Below are 27,953 nucleotides of genomic sequence, written 5' to 3' on the forward strand. Positions count from 1 at the left end.
GGGGTGTTGACCCGGGTCGTGTGAAAGTAAGAAAGGTCCTGTGGGGTGTTGACCCGGGACAGAGCCCGGATTGATCGGAGGGCTGACCTGTGGGGTGTTGACCCGGGTCATTTGAAAGCTTGTTTTTGAAAGGTCCTGTGGGGTGTTGACCCGGGACAGAGCCCGGATTGATCGGAGGGCTGACCTGTGGGGTGTTGACCCGGGTCGTGTGAAAGTTGGATGGATGCGCATGTGAAATGTGTTTGGGTTGAATTGGATGAACGTACGTGTGTATGGCGCTCAAATGATTTTGATGTGTCATTGACTAATATTGCATTATTATGATTTGACTAATGTGCAGTGTGGGCATGTGGTTGGATGGCGAGGTAAGTCCATTTATGTGAATTATATATATGTAATCGGGTAGATTGCATGTACGACTTGTCTGGGTACGCATTGGCCTATGTGGGGTATAGGGGGTTGCTTATTGAGACTCGTTCTCACGGTTATTATATAACCATTTTCAGATCTGCGACCGTGATTGATTGGAGACGACACCAGGGTATCTCGGGGATGGAGGACGGGTCAAGTTACCCCATATTTTGTGTGCCCCTCTTTTGTATAGCGAAGTAGGATACCCCACCACTATTCCCTTTTGATGTTGTGTATTTGGAATTATTGTTTTGTGCTATCCCTTTGTCATATTTTATTGTCTGGGTTGTTTTAATTTCGCTTCCGCTTGCCTTTATCGTTGGGTGTTTCGTTTGGGTTGGCGACGCGTCCTGGGACGTCGCGTTCAATGATTGACCATCGAGGGGTGTCGCGAGCCCGTTGGGGTTCGGGGCGTGACATAGCGCAAGTAACTTGTAGATTTGACGACAGTGTATCTTTCCCAATGTTTTGGTGCTGTACTTTGGTTTTTACTGTAATGTACAAACTCCAGCTTATCAAATAGTGTCAAGGACTTAACTGGTCTCTTGCACAGTGTGCTTTGAATGGTCACAATTGGCAATTTATGCTTTGAAATGATGAAGGCATTTCAGTTTTCCGGTTTCTGCTAATGTTAATTCCGGCATATCAGAAATAGAAGGTAAAAGCTTACAGCTTTTGTTCCAAAGGCCGATCAGATCATTCTTACATGTCTAAACCAAGATGATATAAATTGCTTACCTCCTAAAAGTTGAAATTCAGCAGGGGTTGCCAATTGAAATGACGCAAACTTCAAATAAGATCATCATTTTTTTCCAAGATGGCTTGATTTATCTGTTATTCTGCATAATTTTCTGCCATGGAACAGTCGAAGTACTTGGTTGCACCGAGAAATCTTTTATGTGCCAATAAGCCAGTGGTAGAAGGTAAGGTCACTGACTGAAAAGTGTTCTCCCTAGATAGTCTTTGTTTCACCTTATATAACCGATTAATCTCCAAACCATGCAAGTCTAACAGTTCTAGAATTCACAAACTTCTGCCAATTTTGTGAAGTTCAACACGAGTTCAACCCCTAAAAAAAGAAAAAAAAAGGAAAGAAAAAAGCGGCGTGATTCGGCTATGGATAGCTCAGCTCAGCATCCACACATCCTTATTAGGTTTTATCATGTCTAGTAAAAATTAAAAATACCACAGGCCCAAGATGAGATCGACAGGTCAACTTGCAAGCACATTCATTCAATAGGTATCACAGAGTTGTATTTACAACGATGATACATTCAACTTCATGCTATTTACATTCCAAGTGAATTTCAGTAGAGATCCTATGCATCTTGTGATGGACAGGGAAACAGATTGATGGAATGCATTACGTGAACAAACTTCATCTAGAGCTACCTAATGATCTTCACGAAATTAGGTGCTGACTTAGGAGCATTTTACGTTAAGTTACTCTTGGCATCGGAGTCTTAATGCAGCCTCAATGCAAAAGAAGAAGGATTCCTGGAAAGCATAAGGTTTCCTTTGTCTTCGCTTCCATATTCCTTCAATCGGGGCTCCATGACGATTTTGCACGATCCCCATGTCTCCGCCATTAATTCTGCACCATAGTAGAGTAAATGGTCAGCGAGGCTATTACCAGTTACTAATCTGCAGAAATACACTCTAATAAGTCATCCGTAAATATTTCCGATAATAAAGGACTGGTATTCTCTAGAACAAGCTAATCTGTCACATGACTTATTGCACCTAGCCTGATAAATCCACAAAATAATTGCTTGTAACAGGTAGCTACGACTGAAACTACCTCCTTACCTGCTGCAAATTGGATCTTCTCCAGAGCCATCACAAACTTTCTCGACCTAATAAACCAGACTACCAAATCCTATATTATACAGCCATACCTACAAAAAAAGAAGGATTCCAATTACATGTGAACACTCACATAAAAAAGAGTAAGATTATCACCAGACAAGCAGGTGGAATCAAATTATTTTCACATTATCTCACATCAATATGTTTATCCGTGACTGTCATTGAGCTAGCTGCCAATATTATAGGCATTAGTAGACATACATAATTTAAATGATTAATACCTTATAATTGCACAGAGCTGACTAGGTCATCAGCCATCATACAGAGAGAGAGAGAGAGAGAGAGAGAGAGAGAGTAATACACATTATTACGCGTCTTAAATTTGGAATTGTTACGAGAAACTCATGATAGCTTTATAGAAATGAGAAGAGTTCCTTAAATATTGTTAAAAAGGTAATGAGTACTACGAACTGCGCTGCTTTTTTAAGAAGATAAAACAAACAAAACAATTAAAATTTATACGTTGAAAAAAATGAGAGTATGAACATTGTTGGAAAAAATAAGACTTCTCCAGTTAGATAGGTTGAAATAAATGCAAAGCAAATGTCAAGTACAGTAGCGACAATTCCCCATAATTTATCTGATATTCCGCCAAGATCAGAGTCATACCACCCTAGGGAAGTGATGGTGTCTCTTTTGTGGGAACCGAGAATAGTACGGAAGCAAATGAGGCACAATATATGTCATTAGTAATATGTATAGTATTTGGCATGCTGTAGTAAGAAACAAACATTGCATTGCCAATACGAGGTTGCCCAAATGTCAAAACCTAGACAATATGTGCTTCATGATTCACCTAGAAATAAAGTGTCCTTAGTTATATAAGTAAACCAAGCGAGTGCCGGTCTGGAAAAAACAGCTTCAGCACACATAATTTGATAGCCAAATAACTTGAATGTTAATACTTTCACAAGGGGAAAACCTACTATGCATCAATAACCAAAAATTGCATTTCACATATGAAGGTGAACAATAGAACAGCCCTTTCTCTCCATGAGGGTTGGGGGTCTAGCGTTACTCTGTCTAGATCCCATCCATAATTTTCCCAAAACCAAACCCCACAGCCACAATAAAACCCACCCCACTCTCACCCCCAAGAAAGGTTGTTTACAATATGGAATAGTGGGATTGGGGGTGAATTTACAACCAAGGCACATTTAAATGCTTCCACAAGAAGCACTTGGATGTTGGTGGGGTGAGTCATGTCCTGCTAATGACATAAACAAAAAATTCCAGGTACATGGTGAAATTGCCCCTCGAACCCCAAGACTTACGGTCATTAATAGCAAAGGAGAAACTAAATGTTAAAAAGGGCCACGAAGCATGGAAAGTACCATGACCGCGGGCATGATGTCACAATCGGCTCAGAACAATTTTTAGCAAGAAACCAGCAAACAAAAATGACATTTTAAATCATCCAAGTGTTCGGACAAGATGTCATAGTTGCTATTAATAATTCGAGAAAAGGTTTAGTCTAAAGTTCATGCAACCTATGATCATATCGTAGGCCACATGAATGTCTGTATAATCTGAGTCCAGGACAAAGTTTGACCCTAAAAATCACAACTTGTCATGGAGAAGCGAATTAATGGGACATGACTTTGGGGTGGGTAACATTTCTGGTACCAATTCCGCAACAAGTGCCTAGAAAACTCTGGACCACTCTGTCTAATAAAGCTGAGACAAAATTCATAAGTTAGACATTTTAGAATTGGCTCCAGCCTACAACATATATGGCCCGCAGTCCGACTGAAAAGGAGCTGCTTCTTTTGGTTAGAGAGAGACAAACAGAAACAGCGCACAGAACACATATTTAGGATCAATATAATTCTAGTTTAAAATGCATTAGCACTTCAAGATTACACGACACAGATTATGAGCTTCAAGTGCTTGCAAAAGTTATATATCCAGACCATAAACATATCAATAATCCCATAAAGTTTCCAGCAGGTAAACTTCGTAATGATTAGTTGGAAGTCTTTATTGTCACGCCCCGAACCCCTTCGAGCATGCAACACACGTCACTGGTCGAATAATGCGATGTCCCAGGGTATCGCCGACCCAATTCAACTTATCAGAGATTTATATCCATTAGCGAAAACCACAATAAATACCCGGATAATAATAACTGGGGTAAACAGGGGGAAACAAACATATTCACTGCTCATCCAAACTTATATAATATTCACAATTTACAAACCACCGTATACACAAGCACACCGAACTTCTACACTATTAACCACCGACATAAAAAAGGATCGATAGCATGGGTACCCTATCACCAAAAATGGAACACCTTAAGAAGCCTATTCCCAACCCCTACACTAGCTCCTACGCCCTCTGCTTGGCGTCCACTCCGAGTCGGGTTCTTCATCATCTGAATCCGAATCCCCCTGAACCGTCTGCTCCTCTGAGGACTTCGGCTCGGCCTCGATCTCAATCGGGTTGTTTATATCACCCGACTCCGCTGGAACTTCGACTCGCTCCTCCTCGACTGGCTCCTCCTCAGAATCGTCCTCTGGCACAAACTCGGGGTCGAGACATTGCTCATACTCGGGTACGCCCTCCGGTTCCTCTTCGGGCTCTTGTTCAGGCTCTTCTTCTGGTGCCTCTTCAGGGTCTTCATCTTCTGGTTCTTCTTCGAGTATAACCTCGAGGTCCACGTCCATCGGATCGTACCCCGCCTGGGATTCTTCCGGCTCTAGTTCATGCTCGGCCCCCGAAGGCTCAGGTGCTGCAGGCGCTTGCTGGAGTCCAGACTGCGCCAGACTAGTCTCTAGGCTCGTCATCTCGCCGTCGGGACGGGGTATGGCTGCCGGGTCCCAATCTCCAACTCCGTCAAAGGGGACATCAAATCCGCGGACAGGCCAAACTCATCTACCCCGTCTCGAAAGAACCAAGCGGTATAGGTATGGGCGTGCCAAAGGGGTAATCCTACATCTACCCAGACTACCGTGGTATGCTTGATCCAGGTCATATGATCATCTATAGGGTACTCTATAACGTCGTGGTCGATGTGCATCGGTACATCAAAACGTTCAGGTGGCGGCGGTGGGAGATTCATTGCTCGGGCCGGGGTTCTAATATTTTTGGTTGAAACAACCATGAGAATACATCTCAGTAAGCACACACCCTAAACCTAGGCTATCACGTACCTCCAGACAACCACAGTCATAATCACAATCACAATCACACTCAGCCATCACATAGCAGGCACACAATTCATACTTACCTGGGCCTTTCCAGTATGCAACCTGCACGTTAGTCACAACAACACCATTTCCAATCACATGCACGTTCTAATTACATTTCACACATGCGTTCCTGCCTCATCACATTCTTTTCACACCACTCGTCAGTGACCCGCGTAATGGTACCACCTCAGGTTCACTACGACCATCTCATACTCAACTCGCCAGTGACCCGCGTAGTATTACCACCTCAGGTTCATTGCGACCAACTCATAACAACACTCCAAGGCCCGCGTAATGGTACCGCCTCAGGCCGTGTATCTTGCCCGCGTAATGGTACCGCCTCAGGCTCAACACCCACCACCTACGACACAACCGACGTAATGGTACCGCCTCAGGTTGGCCGTCCTCCGGTAATACCGGGCATCGTCCCACGTAGTCGTATCGCCTCAGGACGGATCAATTCCCCGCGTAATGATACCGCCTCAGGGATTTCCATAACCACACGTACCGCACCACACACGATCTCTCACTTATTCACATACTCAACACCCACATGCCAACATATTGGCCAATCACACTTGGCCCATGCACGCATCAAACCACGCATTTCTCAAGCTCAATAAACACCCAACACGGCCAATTGACAGTCAATTTCAATTCGGCCCAAGCGTGCGCATAACGAAGCACATTTCAATCAATCAAATCACGATACAACAAACATACAATGGCCACTCATGGCCCACAATCACAGCCACATAATGAGTACAATTTCAGCATTTCCACACTCATTTCAAGCCATAACGAACATCACATTCCAGCCACTTCATAACACGTCAAACCGACGCCATATGCCCTTAAACCGAGCCAAATGCTCGTCGATTCAATCCACAATGTCCAGCACTTTACTCTGCTTCAAATCAGTCCCAAAACCTCATTATTTCAACCTCAATTCAGCCAATATCAATCCTCAAACCGATCCACTAAATTAATTCCAAAACAACCCCTAATTTATCCAAAACCGCGTATAATTAAATCCGATTCCACCCCTAATCGCGTCTATCAATACCCGACATCCTAAATAGGGTTTAGGGGGCGACTTACCCAAACTCTAGACTAGCTCGGCTAGAGTGAGAAGGGGCGGCAGGCCGGCGGTCCGGCGGTGGCAAGCTGCGACGGCATGCGGCTTCGACGGACGGCAGTGGCTGGCGGTCTGCTAGCTGTCCACGGCTGAACAGAATCGCAAGGGGGCTGATGGTGCTCAGTGAGGTGGAACAAGAGACAGAGAGAGTGATGAGAGAGAGAGGAATTTGGGACTTAAATAATCTAAGTTCAATTATTGAGGGCCAATTGACCATCATGCCCTTCTCTCACAATTCCAATTGACGGCCTAGATTCGATCTTATCTTGAGATCGACGGTCCGGATTGAATCTTTTCCAAAATATCCAAGGGCAATTTGGGAATTTCTCAAAAATTCCAAGGGCAAAATTGTCCAAAAATCTCTAATTCTAAGGCTAGGGCGAAATTACCAAAATGTCCTTCCCAAATTACATTGGCCTTAACAAATTTCCAGGGGTAAAATGGTCATTTTCCATTTCTTGCCAAAATTAAATTTTTCTGAAGGATTCGGGTAAATCCGAGGATACCCGGGCAAATGACCACATCGTCCAAATGTTCTGTTGTGACTTTCTAAATTTCCAATGTCCAACTCGGTCTCTAATTTAATGACTAAATTTTACATAACGCAACTTGAGCAAATCTCAAACTAACGGATGGCTTTTGGGGAAATTCGCATTATTGACCCGTGGCCGATACTGAATCATGCCACGTACAAGTTCACTCGGGTTGTGACGACCTTGATTGTCACTTAATCGCGAGGATCGATCGCTAGATCCGACGGGCACGATCGTTTGGTGTCACATCCCAATTTTTGGGCCTGGGAAGCCGCAGGCAAATTGTAGTATCCTCAATTTCAGTCCCTGGGAAAATGGCTATGGTTTAAGTTTGGTGGTTTTCCAATTGGAACTAATTTTTACTCTTGTTTTGGAAAACCCAGTTTCGGATCCTTTGTACCCCTTCGTTTTGTTATTTTTGGGGAGACTTTTGTGATCCGAATTTTCGAACACTTCCTTCTTGAAAGTTGTTCCAAATATCATGAAGTTTTACATACTTTAATTTCGGAATTTTTGGAGTTGATATGAGTGGTACGATGGCCTGATTTTCGGACCGTTTAAAATTGCCCAAAATGGGTATTTCGGTGATGTTTACACCGTATTTATTTTCTACAAGCTTTTCTGGGTCAATTTTGGAAAAGTTTCCTTGACAAAAGTTGTTTAGAACTTCCTTTTCTATAACGTGTATAAATTTGGGAATTTTCCGAGATGATTTGGATTCTGGACAGAGCATACTTTGAGAAACAAGAATGCTGTTCCAGCGAACTGTTTTTAGTCTATCTTTGAGCTACTAAAAATGGTGTTTAAAAAGAGATTCAGATTTCGTGTTCTCATGAAAAATGTTTGTTAAGGACTTGTTTATGACATATTCAAATTTGAGAATTTTCGGAGTCCATTTAGTATGATTTCAAGTCCAATTTCGTGAACAGTGCAAAGCTGTCCGGTTTTGTCGGATTTCAAAGATTCAGCATTTTCTATACGAGAACGTTGGAATTTGGACTTGGTGTCTTCTGGTGATTTAAAATACACGTTCTAAGCTTTCAAATGAGATATTTTATGCTTTAATTGGAAGTCAAATGAATGGGGAAGATATGAAAACGAAATTAACCAAGTCAAGGGTTAATCTTCTTGTGGAAGTCACATTTATTGGTCCAAGCTTATCACCTTCATCATGGCTTTTGGCTTATGTTCTTAATGGCCATGTGAGGTAAGCAATGACCTCATGCTTCACATGACATATGCCATGACTTCACCCTAAACTTTGGCCCCAAGTTTGTCTCTCTATAAATAAAAAGAAAGGCCATTCGGCCAAAAAGGAGAGAGAGAGAGAGGCCATTCGGCCAATAGAGAAAGAGAGAGAGAGAGAGAGAAGCTAAGGGATAAGATCCTATTTAATGCCTTAATTGCTATTCATCATGACTTTTGACTATTGTGCATTAATGGACATTAATGCTTGGCTTCTTCTCCAAGCCTATTTGGAGATAAAGAAGCAAGAAGCCTCACGTGAAATCCCCCACCCCCTTCTCCTCTCTCACGCCAACCTCACCATCATCTTCTTCTTCCTTAGTTTCTTGTTTTTCTCACTTTGGCCGAGAAGCTCACGCCCAAAACCAACCCCGAACCGGCCCGTGTTCCTACTCGTTCCCATCCAAGAGCCACGGTTTGGCCTTGGTAGGCCTCGTCTTGGTCGGCCAAGCAAGAAGGAAGCAAGGAGAAAGCCCGAAATTTCCCGAGCTCGCCCGTCTCGAACCCCGTTCTCTAGTTTTGTTTGTCGTTGAGTAAGTGAATTCCCTAATATCGGGAAAGGAAGTTGCGATACGTTGTAACATGGGTTGGTTGGCCCGTTTCTTGGTTTCATGGTTGTTTGTTGTTTCTCATCTAATGATGTTCACGTGTGATACTCACGTTTGATGTTTGTTTGGTTGATTTCGTAGCATGACTTTGCTATTTGAAATGCCATTGATGCCGGTACGATAAGAATTGACTTGTGTGAACGACGATTGTCTCGTCCTCGCTTGATATTAGTGTTTTCACTTGCTGAGTCTCCCCGACTCATCCTCCGTTTTTTCCCCTTTTTCAGGTCCGTAGGATGGCATCTCCCTCAGCCCGCGTTGGCAATCCCGTGGAGCAGCGAGCCGAAGTGCTCACCGTGATAGATGTCAGAGAAGACCGTGCCTATCGCCGAATCACGATGCTTGTGACGATACGATGAGGGCCTAACGGACTTGGTGCCTCATCCGTACGTAGGTTCAACGGTGCCTTAGCGATGTGGGCGGGCCGGCTCCGGGATAAAGCCACGGGTGGGATGTGAGATGGCCAGGCGGACGGGACCGGGGTGGAGATGAAGAAGCGAGGAGCGAGAAGCCATAGTGGGTATAGGATAACCCAAGTCAAGATTTGCTATTCATAGCCCGTTATGAAATATGTGTTGTTTGTCATGGCCCGAAGGGCTTGTTAAAACATGTTTGTATGCATTGTAAACATAAGGTTTGCTCATGATGCTGTTTGTCTTATTTCCGCTGTGTATATTGATTGTGATTGTCCCGTGATATGCTTTCGCCTGTGTGTAACGAAATTTAATAATGAACGGGACGTCGCATGAATGACCCCAAGGTAGGGGCGTCACATTTGGTATAGGTTTAGGGTCATTCGTCAATTCATTTTGTGGTCCAGCGGAATCACCCGCGATCCACTAATGTGACAGTAGCGAACTGATCCCTAGCTATCCTTGGATCGGCCTACAGTGGCTCAAAATGTCTCCTTGACAATTTTCATGGTCGAAAGTCGGTTCATGATCGAGTTCGTTGGTCGCACGATTTTAAATCCCTAATTAGCCTTTCCCTAATGGTTAGTATTCCCGAAGTGATCAATTCCGGGCGAGATCTAACTACAAGCACGTCCATAAACTACTCATTTCATAAATCCCAAGTGGGTCGGATTTCAGAATGTCACATTTATCCACTATATTTAGGTTTTCGGCCAACTTGAAGCTTCATGGCTTAACATGTAAGACAATTCATACAACTAAATACGTAGACCCTAGGTGGTTCTAGTAAAGGGTTGTTTGCAACCCATTCTGCTTGTGTTTTGTCTACGGGTTGATTTACCAAAAAAGAAATAAACAAGATGCTGACCAATTGTAAATATAAATATGAAGCCATAGAAAGTTCAAGATATCCAGAGTCTAGATTCTTCAAGGCAGAGTTGGCAGGGAATTCCAGGTAACTCCTAACAGACCAAAACTGAATAAATGGAAGAACACAATAGAGAAGAACCAATATCTGAACCATAGCAATTTTATAATTTATCTTACCACAAGATCAAGTCCACAAAAGGTTGCCATAGCCCCTCCCATAGAATGGCCTGTCACCATGACGTTGATGTCTCCATATGAATCCTTGGCTCTTACAACAGCATCCAAAATACCAGGTCGAATTATCATATTGTGATAAGCATAATAAAATCCATCATGAACCTAAGCACAGCATAATAAAATCCATCAATAGAATTAGACTGTAACTCAATCCAAATAAGAAGTATCCACAAGTTGCATGAGGCTTATCATCTCTACAACTCACCCTAGCACCAGGCATGCCAAGGTAGTTTATGTCAAGCCGTTTCCAGTAGACCTTCAACCCAATTCTGTATGTTGTAGACATAACTAGAAGTAATCACTAACTGAAAAGCTCAAATGATAAAGAGAGGTGATAAAAATATTCACAGAACAAAATTAGTGAAGTATGCAATCTCCTCTTGACTCCATCTAAAATTACAAGAAAGTAACTTTCATGTCTTGGTGGAAATGATTCACCCTTTTTCCGTTCATATAGACTACATACCCATGTGCCTTGTGTTTGCATTCATTAAGGCTTCTCTTCTCGGAAGAGCCCCTCTCTACCTTTTGGGCTAGCTCAAAACCCTAACTGACCCTAAAACCCTAACCCTTTTCAACCCAATGCACTAAAAACTCTAACCCCTTTCCATCCCTACCCCAAATCCTCCCTTCCTATTTGGTTTTGTCGGATCTTTAAGCTTGAATCCTTTTAGCTTGGCTGCCATGGATGAAGCTAAAAACTCATAGCAAAGATTGGCGTTCCTCTGCAAACAATTAGGGAGAATGTGATCAGCAAACATCATCAAGCCAATGGAGAATATGGCCTCCATGGATAAACTGAAGGAATGTAAATGCTTTCTCCTCGGACAGCTACATACAAACCCAAAGATTAACTTCCAGGCATTTCAAAATACAACGAGGAAAGCATGGAGGTTAGATAGTGTGGAAATCATCCAGCTACAACCTGGTATATTCTGTTTGACTTTTGATATTGAGACTACCAAGAACAAGGTACTGGACTCAGGTCCTCGGTCCTTTGCAAACCATCTGCTTGTCTTAAAACCATGGGAGCCGAATATTGCCCCCCAATGCTATGACTTTAGTTTGTGTGATTTCTGGGTTCATATTCATGGGCTGCTATGTGAATGGACCACGGAAGATGCAGTTCGCCGGATTGCAAGCGATATTGGAGTGGTCTCGGCTGTTAAAATCGAAACAAAAGGAAATGCCTCTATCAAAATAGGAAAAGTAAGAGTGAAACTGAACCTATCGTCTCCTCTACAGTCGGGCTTTATTATCAGCAACGAAGGGAAGAAAGTTTGACTTTAAGTATGAGAGGCTACCACACTATTGTTACTCTTGCGGAAAGACAGGTCACTATACTACCTATTGTGAGGAGGTGCCGTATAACGAAGAAAATTTCACTATAGAGAATGGATGTATGTTTGGCTCGTGGCTAAAGACTGAGGATCAAGAAAATAGCCCTTTCTGGAAGATTTTTTATGGGAGTAAGGAAAAGGCTAACAGTGAAGAAGAAGTTGTCCCAGAAACTCCACCAAACCCGGGACAGATGGTGCTATATGAACCAAGGACCTCCGGCCCACAGAAGCAACCAAATAGCAACAATGTGGGGAAGGGAAAGGAGATACTTACTGTAGATTACTAATTTGAGGTGCAGGATAGTCAAATGACCGAAGCAATCCCACCTTATGTCACGGATCCTGCACAAACAGAGGTAATTAAGACCCTAGTCCTAGTTTCTCAGAAGAAAAAGCTTTGTGAAAAGAAAATTCCAGTTGGTAAGAAAGCAAGGAGGTACAACCCCTATGATACTCAGCAACCTAACATGTCGGTACTTGATGAAACCCAATTACTTGATGCCCCCTATCCAATTGGCATCAGAGAATGAATGATGGGCTGTGGTGGCTAGCCCGTGTAAGCCATCGGGTTACACATGAATTTCCTGTGTTGGAATTATTAGAGATTGGGCACACCCCTGACAATTCAAGCCATCCAAGCCCTAGTGGCTGAGGGGAGGCCCAGTTTGCTCTTCTTGATGGAAATAAAAAATCAAGAAGGAGTGGTATTTTGTTTAAAACAATGTTTGCAGTATCAGAACTTATTTGTGGTGAATCCAGTAGGGATCGCAGGGGGGTTGGCACTCTTCTGGGATGATAGAATCTCGGTTACAATGGAGTCACACTCTTCACACTTTGTGAATGTGATTAGGGAGCAAATAGAAAGTAGGCGGAGAATGCGTATCACCTTTCTTTACGAACCAAACGATTTTCAAGCGAGACTTCACCTTTGGGGGGAATTGTACCAGATAAGTCACTCAAACAACCTTCTATGAGTTTGTGTTAGGGATTTTAATGAAATTCTTTACCTTTGGGAAAAAGTTGGAATGCGTTTGATGGAGAATTACCAAATGAAGGCTTTCAGGGATTTCTTAGATTCTTGCTGTCTCATGGACCTAGAGAGCAAAGGGTGTGCATATACATGGGCTAACAATAGGGAGGGGGATGCATATGTGAAGAAACGACTAGACCGAGCGGTATGTTCTATGGAGTGGAGAGTCGCTTTTACGGAAGTAGAGGTTTATGCATTTTCGGCTATTGGTTCCGACCATAGCCCGTTATTAATTTCTCTCTCCCTAGGACACGCAAAAAGGAGAAAGGAATTTAAGTTTGAAGATTTTTGGCTGGAAGAGGCTGAATATGGGGAAATAGTAAGGGATGCTTGGCTGAAGGCAGAAGATACAAATCAAAACTTGTTGATAAAGCTTAAAAGAGTTTCTGGTGAACTAGAAGTTTGGAGTAAAAGCAAGTTCACAAATGCTCATAAAAGAATCAAGAGCCTGAAGAAGGAAATCCAGAAACTTACAAACCATCCGAGTGGAGGGCAGGACCGAGAAAGAGTCCAATCGCTGAAGGAAGAAATAGAAAAATTATGGAGGTAGGAAGAAATGTACTAGGGATTAAGATCGAGAATAAATTGGTTAAAGTGGGGAGACAAAAATACAAAGTATTTTCATGCCACCACCATACAAAGACGGCTGAGGAACATAATTACAATGCTAAGATCTGAAAATGAGGAATGGACACAAGATGTTGACCAATTAAAGCAATCAATAGGGAATTTCTTTCGGAACCTTTATACTTCGGAGGGCCTCCACAGCTTTCAACTAGTGTTAGAAAATTGTCACAGCTTGGTTGGAGAAGAAATAAACTGATGTCTAACAATTGAGGTGACACTAAAGCACTAGAGGAAGTAAAGGCAGCAGTTTTCCAGTTGGGATCCACTACGGCACTAGGGCTAGATGGACTAAATGGGCAATTCTATTAACACTTTTGGGAAGAGGTTCAGCAGAATGTATTCAAGGAGGTGCAGAATTTCTTTAAGTCTGGAATGTTAAATCCAGATTTAAACAAGACTCATATCTCCCTTATTCCCAAAGTACCTAACCCAGAGAGATTGGAACAGTATCACCCTATAAGTTTGTGCAATTTCATTTATTAAATCATCTCAAAAGTCTTGGCTAGTAGACTAAAGCCTTGGCTTCCATATTTGATATGTGAAGAGCAAAGTGCCTTTATTAGTGGACGACATATCCAAGACAATATCCTAATTGTCCAAGAGGTGCTTCATCAGCTAAGGGTGAGAAAGAGGAAGAGAAAGTTCCAGGTGGTGCTGAAACTAGATATGAAAAAAGCGTACAATCGACTAGAGTGGGATTTCATGGAAGCTTGCTTGCTGAAATTTGGTTTTTGCACAAAATGCGTAAATTGGATAATGCAATGTGTTTCCACGATGACTTTCAGTGTTAAATTTAATAGAGAGCCCTTGCCCTACTTTCAACCTTCGAGGGGTATCCAACAAGGTGATCCGTTATCCCCCTATCTATTTATATTGGTTGCCAATGTGTTGTCTTTGTTGATGAAAAAAGCATGGGGGATGGAAACATCAAAGGAATTCATTTTAACAGTTATTGCCCCACTTTATCCCACTTGTTATTCGCGGATGACTCGATATTCTTTCTAAATGGGACAAGAACTGAATGCCAAAATATTGCTTCAGTTTTGAATCAATACTGTTTTGCTTCTGGCCAAGCAGTCAATTTAAACAAGTTGGGAATCTTTTTCGGTAAGGAGTGCCCATAGAATTTGAGAAGAAATATGGCGGACCAACTGAGGGTCCCAGAGATAGAAATAATGGGCAAATATTTTAGGCATTCCATCTTATTGGGGGAAATCGAAAAAACAGATGTTCGCTTGGATTACCATGAGAGTAAACAAGAAGCTTGAAGGTTGGAAGGAAAATTTGATATCGAAAGCGGGAAAGGAAGTCCTCATTAAATCAGTAGTACAAGCATTACCTCAGTATGCAATGTCGATTTTCCAAATTTCAGTCTCCATTTGCCAAGCTATTGAGAAAAAGATAGCTGCGTTCTGGTGGAAAAACAACGAAAAGCAAAATGGTTTGCATTGGAAAAGGTGAGAAACCTTGAAGTATAGAAAGGATGTCGGAGGCCTTGGGTTTGGAGATCTATTGACTTTCAACAAGGCTATGTTGGGAAAACAAGCATGGAGGATTTCACAAGATCCTTCGTCTTTTTGGAGTCGTTTTCTAAAAGGAATATATTTCTCAAAAGAGAATTTTTGGCGTCCTAGGAAAGGAAGCAGACCTTCTTGGGGATGGCAAAGCCTCGTTATTGGAAGAGATGCCATACAACCATCGATCAAATGGGTAGTTGATAATAGGGAAAAGATTTACATCAGAGAAGACATATGGTTTAAACGGGGATTGATTGGTGGACCCTCGAACAAAAACGGACCTACAATGGTGTCGGCTATAATTATAAAGGAAGAGGCATGCTGGAATGAGCTACTGGTACAAGAACTTTTTGATCCATATATCAGCAATGAAATCTTAGCTACTGCCCTGGGGAGTCAGAAATGGAAGATAGAATGGTGTGGACACCTACAAAATCAGAAAGTTTCACAGTGCATATAAAGAAGCAGAGAGAAACAACCAACCAAGCTTCAGAAAAGGCATCGACCTCTCATCAGACCCCCAAATCACTGTGGATGAAGATATGGCAATCGCACACCTACCCAAAATAAAAAAAATTCTATGGAGCACTTGGCAAAATGCCCTCGCTACCAAGAATAATCTATTCAAAAGGACATCTTACCTCATCCCCTCTGCAGCATTTGTAATCAAAGCCCTGAAACAGTAGAACATGTTCTCCTTCTTTGCCCATGAACGAGGAAAATCTGAAAAAATACAGCTCTGAACATTAATGTCTCCGCCCAAGGTTTATTGCAATTTGAAGTATGGTTAGCTAAATTTAAACATACGTCGGTCACTTTTGAGCTTCTAGCATTTGTTCTTTGGCAAATCCAGAAGGCTCGAAACCGCTCTTTTTTTCGAGCGCAAAAGCCAGATCCAGAGGAAGTAGTGGATGAAGCCACTGCGATGCAACGAAATCTCAATCGGTGGCTCCCTAGGAAGAAGAAACTATAACAGCAGCAAGCTTCTGCCTCCATCAATGGCGGCCACTAGAACCGGGAGAAATAAAAATTAACATCGATGGAGCTCACTTGGCCGGAACGAACGAAGTTACAGTGGCGGGTGTCTACCACGACAACTCTGGGAAGTTAATTGATGCCTTTGTGCGATCTATCAAGGCGTTTTCATCAGCTCAGGCAAAGGCGCAAACCATGGTGGAAACCCTAATGTACTTCTCAACGCAAACTGAAGTCTCACTTAAAGTGGAGTGAGACCGTTCTAATCTGATCAACGCACTCACTTGCGAAGCGCAGATCAATTGTGAAGTACAAGTCCTTATCAAAAAAGCCCACTCGCTCCCCAAATCATTCAAGGATATAAAGTTAGCCCATATTAATAGAAAGTCCAATAGAATTGCTGATTGGGTTGTTAAGGCAAAAGAAGTGTATCCACATACTTATTTCAAGTAACGAAAGTCGTTTCCTTTTTCTGACCAAAAAAAAAATTATGAGGGGAAGAATTGCTAGAGTTAACATGCATACCTATGTTCTTGAGTACCTCTAAAAGCTATAACCATAGCATTAAGGTCCTTGGCCACCCCAACATATGCCTACAGGAATGTATGTATATATTATTGGTTTAGAAATAAGAACAAACAATTAGATGCAATTCAAACATGGAGGCATCACAAGCATCCAAATTGATAGGCCACTGTAACATGAATTATATACGTGTAAGCAGTGCTAAACGTCAACTATCAGTTCAATGACTTCGAAACCCTGCTTTTAGATCAAAAAGGCATTAATAACCAGTTCAAAAGCTCATAAGACAAGACAGCGTATGCCCACAAAATCTTCTCATCTCAAGAATTGGCTATTTAGTATTGAGGATCCACTCTTCACTCAACCTTAGCAACAATGTTATATTACAACGTAGTCAAATTACCTTGGTCTTTCCATCACATCTAGGACATGTCCAACTAAAAAATTCTGTCAAATCTGACAAGTAAACCTACAAAATAAAAAGCTTTGCATTAAATTACAAATGTATTGCATTGAGTTGATGAAACCTAATGCGTAACAACAAGAAGCTGTAGGTAAATGTGAATTTTTTTTAAAGAACACTTACGGCAGATGCATACTCCACCAATATCGTGGCAAGAGTGTGATTGTAAACAGCTTTATGAGCCTTTGACCTCACTCTAAGTTCTGCATTTACCAGTAGAGATAATTTCAAATTGAAATGCGGTCACAAGCTCATTCAATTAAAAGCAATGAAGCAACTTTCTTACGTCTCTTGCAAGCTATTTTGACAAATCAAGTGAGGGGACCACTTTAAGAAAAAATCAACCCAAAACAACATTCAGTATATTTTTGCGGTCGTTCGTGAACTGAAAGAACTATTTACACAATCCCATGCGATGAAAGGGGAATAAGAAAACAACAAAAGGCTCCACTTTCCCACAAAGCTACTCCACTGAAAACTACAGGCTACGAACCATTACTCAACTGAACAAAAGCTGAATAGCCGATATTCGATCACTCTAAGACACTCAACAAATTTTATCCTCAAAGTGGAAAAAGCAGAATTTGAGATTTGTATCGAACAGATAAAAGGAAATTCGATCACCATATTCCAGGCGGAGCATGGATCGGAACTTGGCAATCTAAGGGCTTAACAAAACCAACCAGATGTAACACAACGCTCGTCAGTTATATGTTGTGAAAACATCCAATTTTACACTAGAGGGATCATTCACTACGATCTTTGTCTGTATTGCACGAATTCAATCTACCGCCATGGAGGGCAGTTGAAAGCTACAGCGATTTGGGGCAAAGGAAGCAGGGGACGACGAATTTACAGTCTTTCCTGATTTGCCCTCGGGATCTTCTTCTGCTGGTGGGTACATTCGGTGTCAGATTCCGTGATTTCGTCATTTGCGTGAGGGCACCGAAGGAAGTTTTGCTAAGATAGGAACGTTCAGAAAGACTTGCACGGCGATTTCTTGCGTTGTATTTTAGCCTTGACAAAGTGAGACGTGCTTTTTTGGACAAACTTGGGTTCCTTTGATGTCTCCACATTAGCATTTTGACTCGGGACTGGTTCAATTAGTTGGTTCCAACTTGAATTCTAAAAGATGCACTAAGAGTAAAGTTAATATTATTATCTATTGTGGAGGTATATGAAAGTGTGATTACTCCACTATGATGGCAAGCTTCTCGAGTTAAATATTTTCAAATTCAAGCTCGAATTGATCTACTAACCCGAGCTCTTCAAATTTGAAAAGAATGTAATTCAACCTAAGTGCCTGGCAAGTAGAGTTTAATTACGAGACGTGCCACCTCTCTTGGGTTGGAGAGACAATTTGATAACGTGACTTGCTATGACGCAACGATTCTTGAATACTCTCCAAACGACTTATATTGAATTGGATACAATAGTTTTTCATTAGATAAATTAACTCCGATTTTGAGTTGGGTCATTTCGTTTAAAAACTTATGGACTATTTACAAAGCGACTACGATCAGAAATCACGGCATTTGTTATCCCATAATTGCTCGATTGGAGATATGAATTGTACGATCATCGGGGTTAAATGTTTTACATGTAAAAGAACACGAAATACAAGAAAAGGCGCCCATAAACTTCGAGAACAGAAGAAAAATGAAAAGCCAAAAACAATTTAAAACAAAAATACGAAAAAACGCAAACCCTCCTCTGCTTTCTCCGATCAAAACGATCACGATTCTCCCACCATTCAGTCCAACTCTATCTTCCTCCCTTTTTAATTTCGGATCGTCCCTCGGATTCTGATTCGGCCTCTCTCCCTCTCTCTAGCACAAACAGTGACGACCTCAACTGATCGATCGACCGATCTCCGCTGAAACCGGTTTTCAGCACCGCCATGGCGAGACCCTAGAAGCAGCGGGTGTCGTATGATGAGGCCCTGTCCGACGGCTCCGACGAGGAGGAGGAGCAGCAGCTCAACGATTGTCGGCTAACTTGCTAGACGTTGACTTTGTTCGATTTTTTTTTTTTTTTTTTGGTCAGCAAACATTATATCTTATACTCATTCAAGTAAAAGTTTGCGACAATATACAGGCTTCAGAACAAAGCAATTCCAAAAGACAAGTAGGGGGATAAGCGATCCAATTAACCGGTAAATATTTATTACGGTGGGCTTTGGCGACCCAATCCGCAACTTGATTACTTTCTCTTCGGCAATGGGTCATCTTTAAATTGCTGAATAGCTTTGCGCGGGCCTGGGCTTCGGTGATCAATGCATAAGCTTCCCAACTCACTTGATCTGCTCCCTCGCTCATCATCTCCACCAGATCAGTTCGATCTGTCTCTAACACGATCTTCAGTTCACTTTTTGCTTCAAAATGTTTTAGGGCTTCAAGTACAGCAGCGGCCTCCGCCTGAATCGCCGACGAGACTGTTACCGATCGAGCAAACCCATCTATCAAGATACCCCGGCTGTCTCGACATACACACGCAATGGCCCCTTCCCCTGTTTCGGCAACAAAAGACCCATCTACGTTAATTTTAATCACCCCGGGAGGAGGAGGGGTCCAAATCGGAGGTAATTCTTTCTGTGTTTGCGGTTTTCCATTCGTTTTCTCTGACCATTTGCTGAGGTTTTTCTCCGTGGCGATGGCTGAGATGACGATGTGTTGGGGGTTTAACTTATGAGCTCTGAATACCAAGTCGTTCCGAGATTTCCAAATCTGCCATAATAATAAAGCAAGGAGCTCAAAGGATACAGAGGTATGTTTAAAATTCAGCAACCATTCCTCTATCCGAGTCACTGCGTACCTATCAACTTCAATATTTACTGATGGGTTGTTCCATATTTGCTGAGTCCAGGGGCATAGCAGAAACAGATGCTCTATGGATTCTGGATGCTGTTGACATATCAAGCAAGTGGCTTCAGGTATGATCCGTCTTCGAACCAGATTCTCCTTAGTTGCGAGGGCGTTTTGGCAAACTTGCCAAAGAAAAAATCTGATTTTGGGTTGTAATTTTGCCTTCCAAATTCTATTCCATAATTCTCTGGGGGTTTGGTTTGGTGTTTCTTTTTGTGCTTTGATGTTGTTATACGCACTCTTCACTGTGAACTGCCCTGTTTTGGTTGGTGTCCACACCAATTTGTCCTCTGGAAGTTGGGGGTTAATGGGAATGGCTAAAATTTCCTGGGTTGTTTCAAAGTCAAACACCTCTCTCACCCTGTTTTCATTCCATTTGGCTTCCTCCCTGACCATTAGTTCGGATACCCGAGTTGGATCCTCTCTGTTCGCAGCCCTCCAATGAAGCCTCTTGACAGCCACTTATCTTCCCTTATGTTGATTTTCTCACCATTTCCAACCACCCATCGAATTGATCGACTGATTACATTACGGCCTAAAATCAAGCTTCGCCATCCCCATGAGGGACTTGAACCTTTTTTTGCATGTAATAAATCTGTATGAGGATAATACAATCCTTTAAAAAGCCGACTCCAGAGAGAGTATGGATTCTGGATTAGTCTCCATGCCTGTCGCCCCAACATTGCCTCATTAAATGTAATTAAGTCTCGAAAACCTAGGCCACCTTCATCCTTTCTTGCTTTAAGAGTGTCCCAGTTTTTCCAGTGTAACCCCCTCCTGTTTTCAGAATTTTTCCACCAGAAAGCTGCAATTTTCCTTTCAATAGTTCGACAAACGGATAGGGGGATTTTGAATATGGACATTGCATACTGCGGTAGAGCCTGCACCACTGTTTTAAGGAGGATTTCTTTCCCTGCCTTAGATAAGAAATTTTCTTTCCAACCTTCCAGTTTCTTATTGACTCTATCGAGGATCCAAGCAAACATTTGTTTTTTTGAGCAGCCCCAGTCGGATGGTATTCCCAAATACTTCCCTGTCTTCTCTATCTCAGGAACTCTCAGCTCGTATGTCATATTGCTTCTCAATTCCCTTGGGCAGTCTTTACTGAAAAACATACCTGACTTGTTCAGATTTAGTGCTTGTCCAGACGCAAAACAGTATTGATTTAGAACCGCTGCTACATTTTGACACTCAACAATCTTTCCTGCAAGGAAGAGTATTAAATCATCCGCAAAAAGTAGGTGAGATAAAGTTGGGCAGAAGTGGTTTAATTTGATCCCTTTGATACTTCCATTTCCCACCTCTGTTTGCAACAAAACAGATAGCACATTAGCCATAATGATGAAGAGGTAGGGAGAAAGGGGGTCACCTTGCCTTATTCCTCTAGTAGGATGAAAGGTAGGTAAAGGGTCCCCATTCATTTTAACACTGTATGAGACTGTGGAGACACATTTCATAATCCAGGAGACCCATGTTTCGCAGAATCCCATTCTCAGCATACTCGCTTCCAGAAAATCCCATTCCACCCGGTCATACGCCTTTTTCATGTCTAATTTGAGCACTGCATGGAATTTCTTTTTCTCTTTCGAATTCGGAACTGATGGAGTACCTCATGTACTATCAATATATTGTCTTGAATTTGTCGCTCACTAACAAAGGCGCTTTGCTCCTTGGCTATGAATTTCGGGAGCCACGGTTTCAATCTATTAGCCATAACTTTTGAAATGATTTTGTAAGCGAAATTGCACAAGCTTATAGGGCGAAACTGATCTAGCTTCTCTGGATTAGGAACTTTAGGAATGAGGGTAATAAAGGTTTTATTTAATTCAGGGTTAAGATTTCCTGAACTAAACAAAAGTCTTACTTCCCTGAATACTTCATTTTGGATGTCCTTCCAGTGATATTGAAAAAATTTTCCACTCAAGCCATCTGGTCCGGGGGCCTTTAAGGCACCTAGCTGGAAGGTTGCCTTAGTAACCTCCTCAAGAGTTACTTCCCTAGTTAAATCCTGGTTGACCTCTTCACTTATTAAGCATGGGATCTGATCGAGTACTGGTTTGAAATCTCGAGCCCCTGTTGTAGTGTATAGCTCTTTGAAATAGTTGACTGTCATGTGTTTCAACTGGTTGGGCTCTCGAATCCATTCATCATTTTCATTTTTCAGCATTGCTATTTTGTTTCGCTGCCTCCTCTGCACTGTAGTTGCATGGAAATATTTCGTGTTTTTGTCCCCCCATTTAAGCCAATTAATCCTGGATCTCATTCCCCAATAAACCCCCTCTTGTCTCCACAATCTTTCCACTTCCATTTTCAGCCAATTCAACCTTTCTTTATCAAAGTTTAGGTTTGGACTATTTGTAATCTCTTGTATCTCTTTTTTCAACAACGAAATTTGTTTTTCAGCATTTGAAAACCTCCTCTTACTCCACCCAACCAACTTGTCAGCCACCTTTGTCAATCTAACTGATAAAGCCACTGACTCTCCTTGAAAAGAATTCCAAGAGTCTGATACTATCTGCCCATACTCCTCATCTTCGATCCAAAATACTTCAAATTTGAATTCCTTTTTTCGTTTACCATACTCCGGAAACAGATTCAATAAAATTGGGCTATGATCCGACCCAATAGCAGGTAACGCAAATGCCTCCGCATTAGGGTAAGAAACCCTCCAGTCTATGTTGCACACCGCTCTATCCAGTCTCTCCTTAACCAAAGCTTCCCCTTCTCTATTATTGGCCCAGGTATAGGTACAACCCTTGCTTTCTAAATCCATAAGAGCGCAAGCATCCAAAAAGTCGTGGAAGGCTTTACTTCTGTAATTCTCTGCCAATCTCTTCCCAACTTTCTCCCAGTGATACAGGATCTCATTAAAATCTCCAACACACAGCCAAGGATCTCGGTTTAAGCGACTAATTTGTTGGATTCTGTCCCACAGTCTTAATCTGTCTTGAAAATCAGTAGGTGCATGTACGAAGGTAATACGCATTTTCTGTTTGTTCTCTCCCATAACACAAAGCACATCAACAAAATATGTGGAGCTAGAGTCAATAGAAATAGTAACTTGTTCATTCCAAAATACTGCTAATCCCCCAGCCAAGCCAATTGGGTTCACTATGAAGCATTCTCGAAACTGTAATTTTCGCTGCATTCTTTTAACGACGTCTTCTTTATTTTTCGTCTCCATTAAGAACAGGATAGCGGGCTTTTCTTGAGCCACGAGGGCTCGAATAGCCTGAATTGTCAGGGGTGAGCCCAACCCCTGACAATTCCAACAGATTAACCTCATTTGTACCCCGGTGGCTTATTAGGGCTAGCCACCAAAGCCCGAATTTGAGCTTCTTCCATAGTCTGGATGGGAGTGTCCAATAACCGCTTCTCATCTAGCGCCTCTTTGCTAGATAGCTGCAATTTATATGGGGAATACCTCTTCTGCTTCTTACTCATGTTAGCCTTGTGACCTTTGCATTTTTTCAGTTTCTCGACAACCAATGGTCCTTGCTGGTTACAACCTAAAAGTACCCCTGTGCCACCTTGCAATTCTGATGCAGGATCCAGCATTGTCTTGTCAATGTCTTCCCTAATTATTTCCTCCATCATGACTTTCTTGCCCTTTGCGGCGGCACTACTGCTGCTTTCCATCTCCGGAGTACCCTCATACACCACTAGCTGCCTTGAATTCTCTGGTGTCTCAGGTATAACATCTTCTTCCATTAGTTCTTCTATCTTCTTTCCATAAAATAGATCCCAGTAGGGGCTGAATTCGTTTGCCTCCGCCTTTAACCATGAACCAAAGGGTAATTCTTTCCTATTTGCAAAACGGTCTTCGGTGAAAGGAACTTCTCCACAATGTTGTGCATAATGTCCCAATCTTCCGCATGAATAACAATAGTGAGGGAGTCTTTCATACCTAAAGTTCAGCCACAACTTCTTCCCCCTATTGCTAAACATCGATCCCGGTAAAAGAGGAGCCGAGATGTCCACAGAAACTCTTGCCTTTCCTACTTTGTAGGCTGTATACCCCCTGGTTTCAATTTTAATATCTGAAACAATACCTATTTCTTCTGCCACTTTTTCTATGACACTCTCGGAGATCCATTCTGTCGGCAATCCATGTATATGGACCCAAAACGTGCACGACTTAAAATTGTAACAAGCAGGAGGAGTGTCCGGCTCCCACGATTTGAGCAAGAGTAGATGATTCACAAAAGACCAAGGGCCTTGCTCGAGAACCTTATCTCTATCCGTTTCCGACCAGAATCGAAACTCAAAGATGCCTGGGGCGATCAGAGATATTTTCACATTCTCCATTTTCCAAACCCTACGCATTGTATTCTGAAATGCCTGAATGTTTATCTTAGGGTTTTGGTAGAGTTGGCCGATTAAAGATAACTGACATTCCTTTATCTTTTCTGCAGAAATCGCCTCATCCACTGCTTTAATCTTCCTCTTCGACCACAGTCCTCCTAGTCTCTTACACAAGGCAGCAAGACGAATTTCAGACTCCTCTGACTCCTCCATGAAGTGGGCTGGAGATTTTCAGTAAAGGGTTGTAATAACGGGTGAAGAGTGGTTGAAGTAAACAGAGGATGCTCAGAATTATGATTCAGGGATAAAATGTAGAAGATAAGAAAAGGGTGAGGATTTAGAATGGAAGTAGGGTACTGGATTTAGGGTGGGAAGAAGATTTGTTGGAATGGTTTCTGTGTATCAGCCATTGTTTCGAGCAAATAGAAGGAAAACGGTAGGAAGTAGTCTGCTGGTGAGAGGGGATTAGGGTGTGAGGATGATTTGGGTGAAGAGCGCTACCCGACGGTCGAGAAAGCTTTCCAGCGAGAGAGAAAGATCAAGCTCACAGTACCTCAATAGTTTCAGGCTATTATATCCACAACAACTGCCACGAACTCTACTGACGTAGCCACAGAGAGACACAAAAAAGAAGAATCCCAGCTTATCTTTCTATCAAGCATTTTGTCGAACACTAGATCTGCACGTGGAAGTAGCGTCCGATTATCAAAGGATTGAGGGCTCGATCAAGGCGGTGATGAACTAGAAGAGTCAAGCATCAACTGAGAATGCTTGGTTTCAAGACGCATCAACTAGTAACAACGAACTGAAACCAGCAGTGAAGAAGGAACTGTAACCACGGATGGACAACGACTCAAATTAAATGATATGGCTCTGGGCGGAAGTGGAAGCACAGAGGCGTAGGGTGGTGTAGACGATGGAGGATTGGAGGGGCAATGGTTGATGGGGAAGGACTCTCATATCGAAATCGAGAGAGGAAGCTCCCATAGAAGGGAGAGAAAAGCTCGAGAAAACGCCCGAGAGCTAGTACGAAAAATAGGATTCACTTTGTTCGATTCGCATGCTGGTTTTAAGGGACAAACATCAACATTCTCTGTCTTAAAGGGAAAATACATCTAAAAACTACCAAGATGGAAGGGAAAGTCTGACATGGTACTGCCTTAAAAGGGATTGCTGTATGACCTTTATTCAGTTAGATCAGGCGGACCTTTGGATGTCGAAATGGTGCTGTTAGATGCTGGATTTCAGGTACATGTGAATTTAGAAAGATTGATCTCCAACACATCCCAAAGGAGCCTGGTAAAAAGGAATGTTTGAGAATACCCTTGATTGATGGGACATCAATAAAGCATATGCCTGAATGTCAAGGATTGAAGAGTCTACTAATTCTCAGTGCTTGCCACCGTTCCTCACTGACCACAAAACCTTCAATCGGTCAGCTAACTTCCTTATCGAGGCTTCTCTGCGAGGAGTTGGGATCATGAAGCTACCCGGCTCGATTGGATCCCTCGTAAGCCTTGAACACTAGTCTTCCAGAAACTGCAAGTCAATTTAGACTCTACCAGACCCAATCTGGAATTTGGAATCACTTGCTGAGTTCGATAAATTGAACATGGACATAGAGAATGGTTTGGTCGGGAAGATGAAGCATTTGAAAGTATTGAAGATGAGCTTCTCCGTCATAAGAAAGATAACTCATGCAGTATGGAAGCAGGATCAGCTAGAAAAATAGATGCAGAGCTTACTGAAAATTTGCTAATAGAAATTCCAATGATATTTGGAGATATTTATCTCAGAAGATTTTGAAACTGACATGTGCTGAGATACACCAAGTACCAAGGCTCCTAGAAATTCTTATATGTTTGCATATTCATACGGAATTGATGATGGCATTTCCAATCTCTCGAACTTGAAAAGCTTGAGAGATTTGTCTTTGGGATGCTGAAGGTCTCCTCGCCCCGTTGACCCATCTAAGCTTGTGGAAGATGCTATCCCCTGACAGATCAGTAGGTTAAACAAATTGGAGTCTTTAGAGTTGTCCTCTTCGACAATGACCACCATATCACCATATAATTTGCAGCTTTCTCATCTCAAGAGACTTGAACTCTCTAATGAATGTCTGGGGTGCCTCCCAACGCTCCCCTCAAGTTTATCGCCCTTATGAATCAAACATTGCCAGTCAACACAGTTACTGATAGACCTATCAAACTTGAAGAAACTATCAAAACTTGTAATTGAGTATTGCGGCCTTGAGAGTCTGGAAGGTCTTAGAACTTTGGAGATGAACAAACTCAACCAACTGGGCAGATTGGATGATCTGAGTGGCTTGAAGAAACTAATGGCATTTCATTTACGTCATTGTTCTAATTGGTCGATCGGAATTGATGGAAAATTTGTGGATCTCCTCCGTCAACTCAGTCTTGAAGCTTCCTAATGTATCAACGTTAAAGAAATTAGTATGGATAGGCATACTTCACCATTGATGATTTGGAAATTCAGCACATTATGGAGTAGCTTGATCAAACTTGGCAAGTTTTTGCAAAAGAGAAAAAATACCTGCTCTATTGAGTACTTTTTTATGATAAGAAGTGCCTCCTATTCTGTTATAGATATGAATTACAAAGAGGTTTATGCAAATCTTCTTTCCATGTGCACTTTGCTTGTCGACTTCTTATATGGTTATGTAATTCTATATACCCTTGTTCAGATCTTCTTTGTTTTAATTTGGTTTGGTTTAGATGTTTCGATGGCTATGAATTGCTAATTAGCTTACCTAGTGAGGCGAAGTCAGGTTATATAAATTCCAAGTGTAATATTTTGTCAATTTACTATACAGCGATTTATCAGAGTTATCCTTATAATTGCTGCTTCATACTACTGAACCTGAAGTTGTTCGATGCCCATGCTTCACGCAGGAGAACGTTAAACTTCATCATACCATATAGGATGAATTTGCTGTTATAAAGTGTGTGAAATATCTCAATACTTGTGGCATCACCTCTAGGGCAATAACCTACTCAAAATTGCAACGTGAAGAAGATAAATACTCTACATCGACAAACGCATGTCCAGTTTGTTTTTTGGGTGAAGCATCGTTCTTAATTGGATTCATAAGAGTTGAAGAGAAGGTGTAACAATTCTTAATTAAAATTAAAAAATGTTTCCAGTTGCAGATGGACTTGGTTTGACATTATCTAATGTTGAGGTAAATCTGAAATAATGACCCAAATCGTTTAATTTCAAATGAATAGAAGTGTGGCAAAAAAAATTTCAATCCTAAAAATTTTACAAGGAATAGTCTCACGCTGTCTGCAAGTTCTTATCTTTTCTTCTGTAATAGATAATCCGCAAGCATTAACCGAGTGAGTGAAGAGCCACACCTCCGAAAACTTTATCTGAAATAGAGAACTTTCATACTTGAGATCGGGGGGAGCCAATAGTCTTTTTAATCATTATAGTCATTGGAGAGGCTGCGCTGAACTTTTGCCGGTCATCGAAGAGGTTTCCGAGTTCAATCAGGAATTTGGAAATGCTAATTGAGTTGGATTCCAAATGGGATCTAATAAATCATGCCATGTTGTGACCTTATTTACCGCACTTGTTAGTGGCTCAAAGTTTTAAGACGATACTCATGAATAATTTTTCTCATCTACGTCGACACAAGACTATGCTTATAAATTGATTTTGCGTACTCTATTTTAATAGTGTTTTGTATAATAATCAGCACAAAGCATTGATTTATATGTCCAACTACAAGGCTTTGTGACGAGCAATTTATTGACACTAATG

General features: G+C 41.8%; 2 protein-coding genes and 1 pseudogene across 2 annotated transcripts; 1 reads left to right on the plus strand and 2 right to left on the minus strand.

The window, feature by feature from the left end:
• Positions 1 to 1,623: 1,623 nt before the first annotated feature.
• Positions 1,624 to 10,622, minus strand: LOC130140634 (uncharacterized; annotated as a pseudogene).
• Positions 10,623 to 12,883: 2,261 nt separating this feature from the next.
• On the plus strand, positions 12,884 to 13,438 carry LOC130140666 (uncharacterized). Its single transcript, XM_056320616.1, has one exon. It carries the CDS (start codon positions 12,884 to 12,886, stop codon positions 13,436 to 13,438), a length of 555 nt encoding a protein of 184 aa, XP_056176591.1.
• Positions 13,439 to 23,169: 9,731 nt separating this feature from the next.
• Positions 23,170 to 24,377, minus strand: LOC130140686 (uncharacterized). Its single transcript, XM_056320720.1, has 2 exons — positions 23,284 to 24,377; positions 23,170 to 23,194 (listed from the first exon to the last, which is right to left on the minus strand). The coding sequence occupies exons 1-2, from the start codon at positions 24,375 to 24,377 to the stop codon at positions 23,170 to 23,172; spliced, it is 1,119 nt and encodes a 372-aa protein (XP_056176695.1).
• Positions 24,378 to 27,953: the final 3,576 nt, after the last annotated feature.

Source organism: Syzygium oleosum, unplaced genomic scaffold (assembly GCF_021117445.2).
Source record: "Syzygium oleosum isolate NSW1041296 unplaced genomic scaffold, Sole_v2.1 Sole_v2.01, whole genome shotgun sequence".
In the NCBI taxonomy this organism is placed as follows: Eukaryota; Viridiplantae; Streptophyta; class Magnoliopsida; order Myrtales; family Myrtaceae; genus Syzygium; species Syzygium oleosum.

Bases quoted from the DNA above. Each gene is read 5' to 3' on its own strand.
- LOC130140666 (XM_056320616.1), top strand. From the start codon at position 12,884: ATGCGTTTGATGGAGAATTACCAAATGAAGGCTTTCAGGGATTTCTTA.
- LOC130140686 (XM_056320720.1), bottom strand. From the start codon at position 24,377: ATGGAGGAGTCAGAGGAGTCTGAAATTCGTCTTGCTGCCTTGTGTAAG. The intron at 23,195-23,283 runs GTATTCCCCATA...CTATGGAAGAAG, and splicing joins ATGAGTAAGAAGCAGAAGAG to CTCAAATTCGGGCTTTGGTG.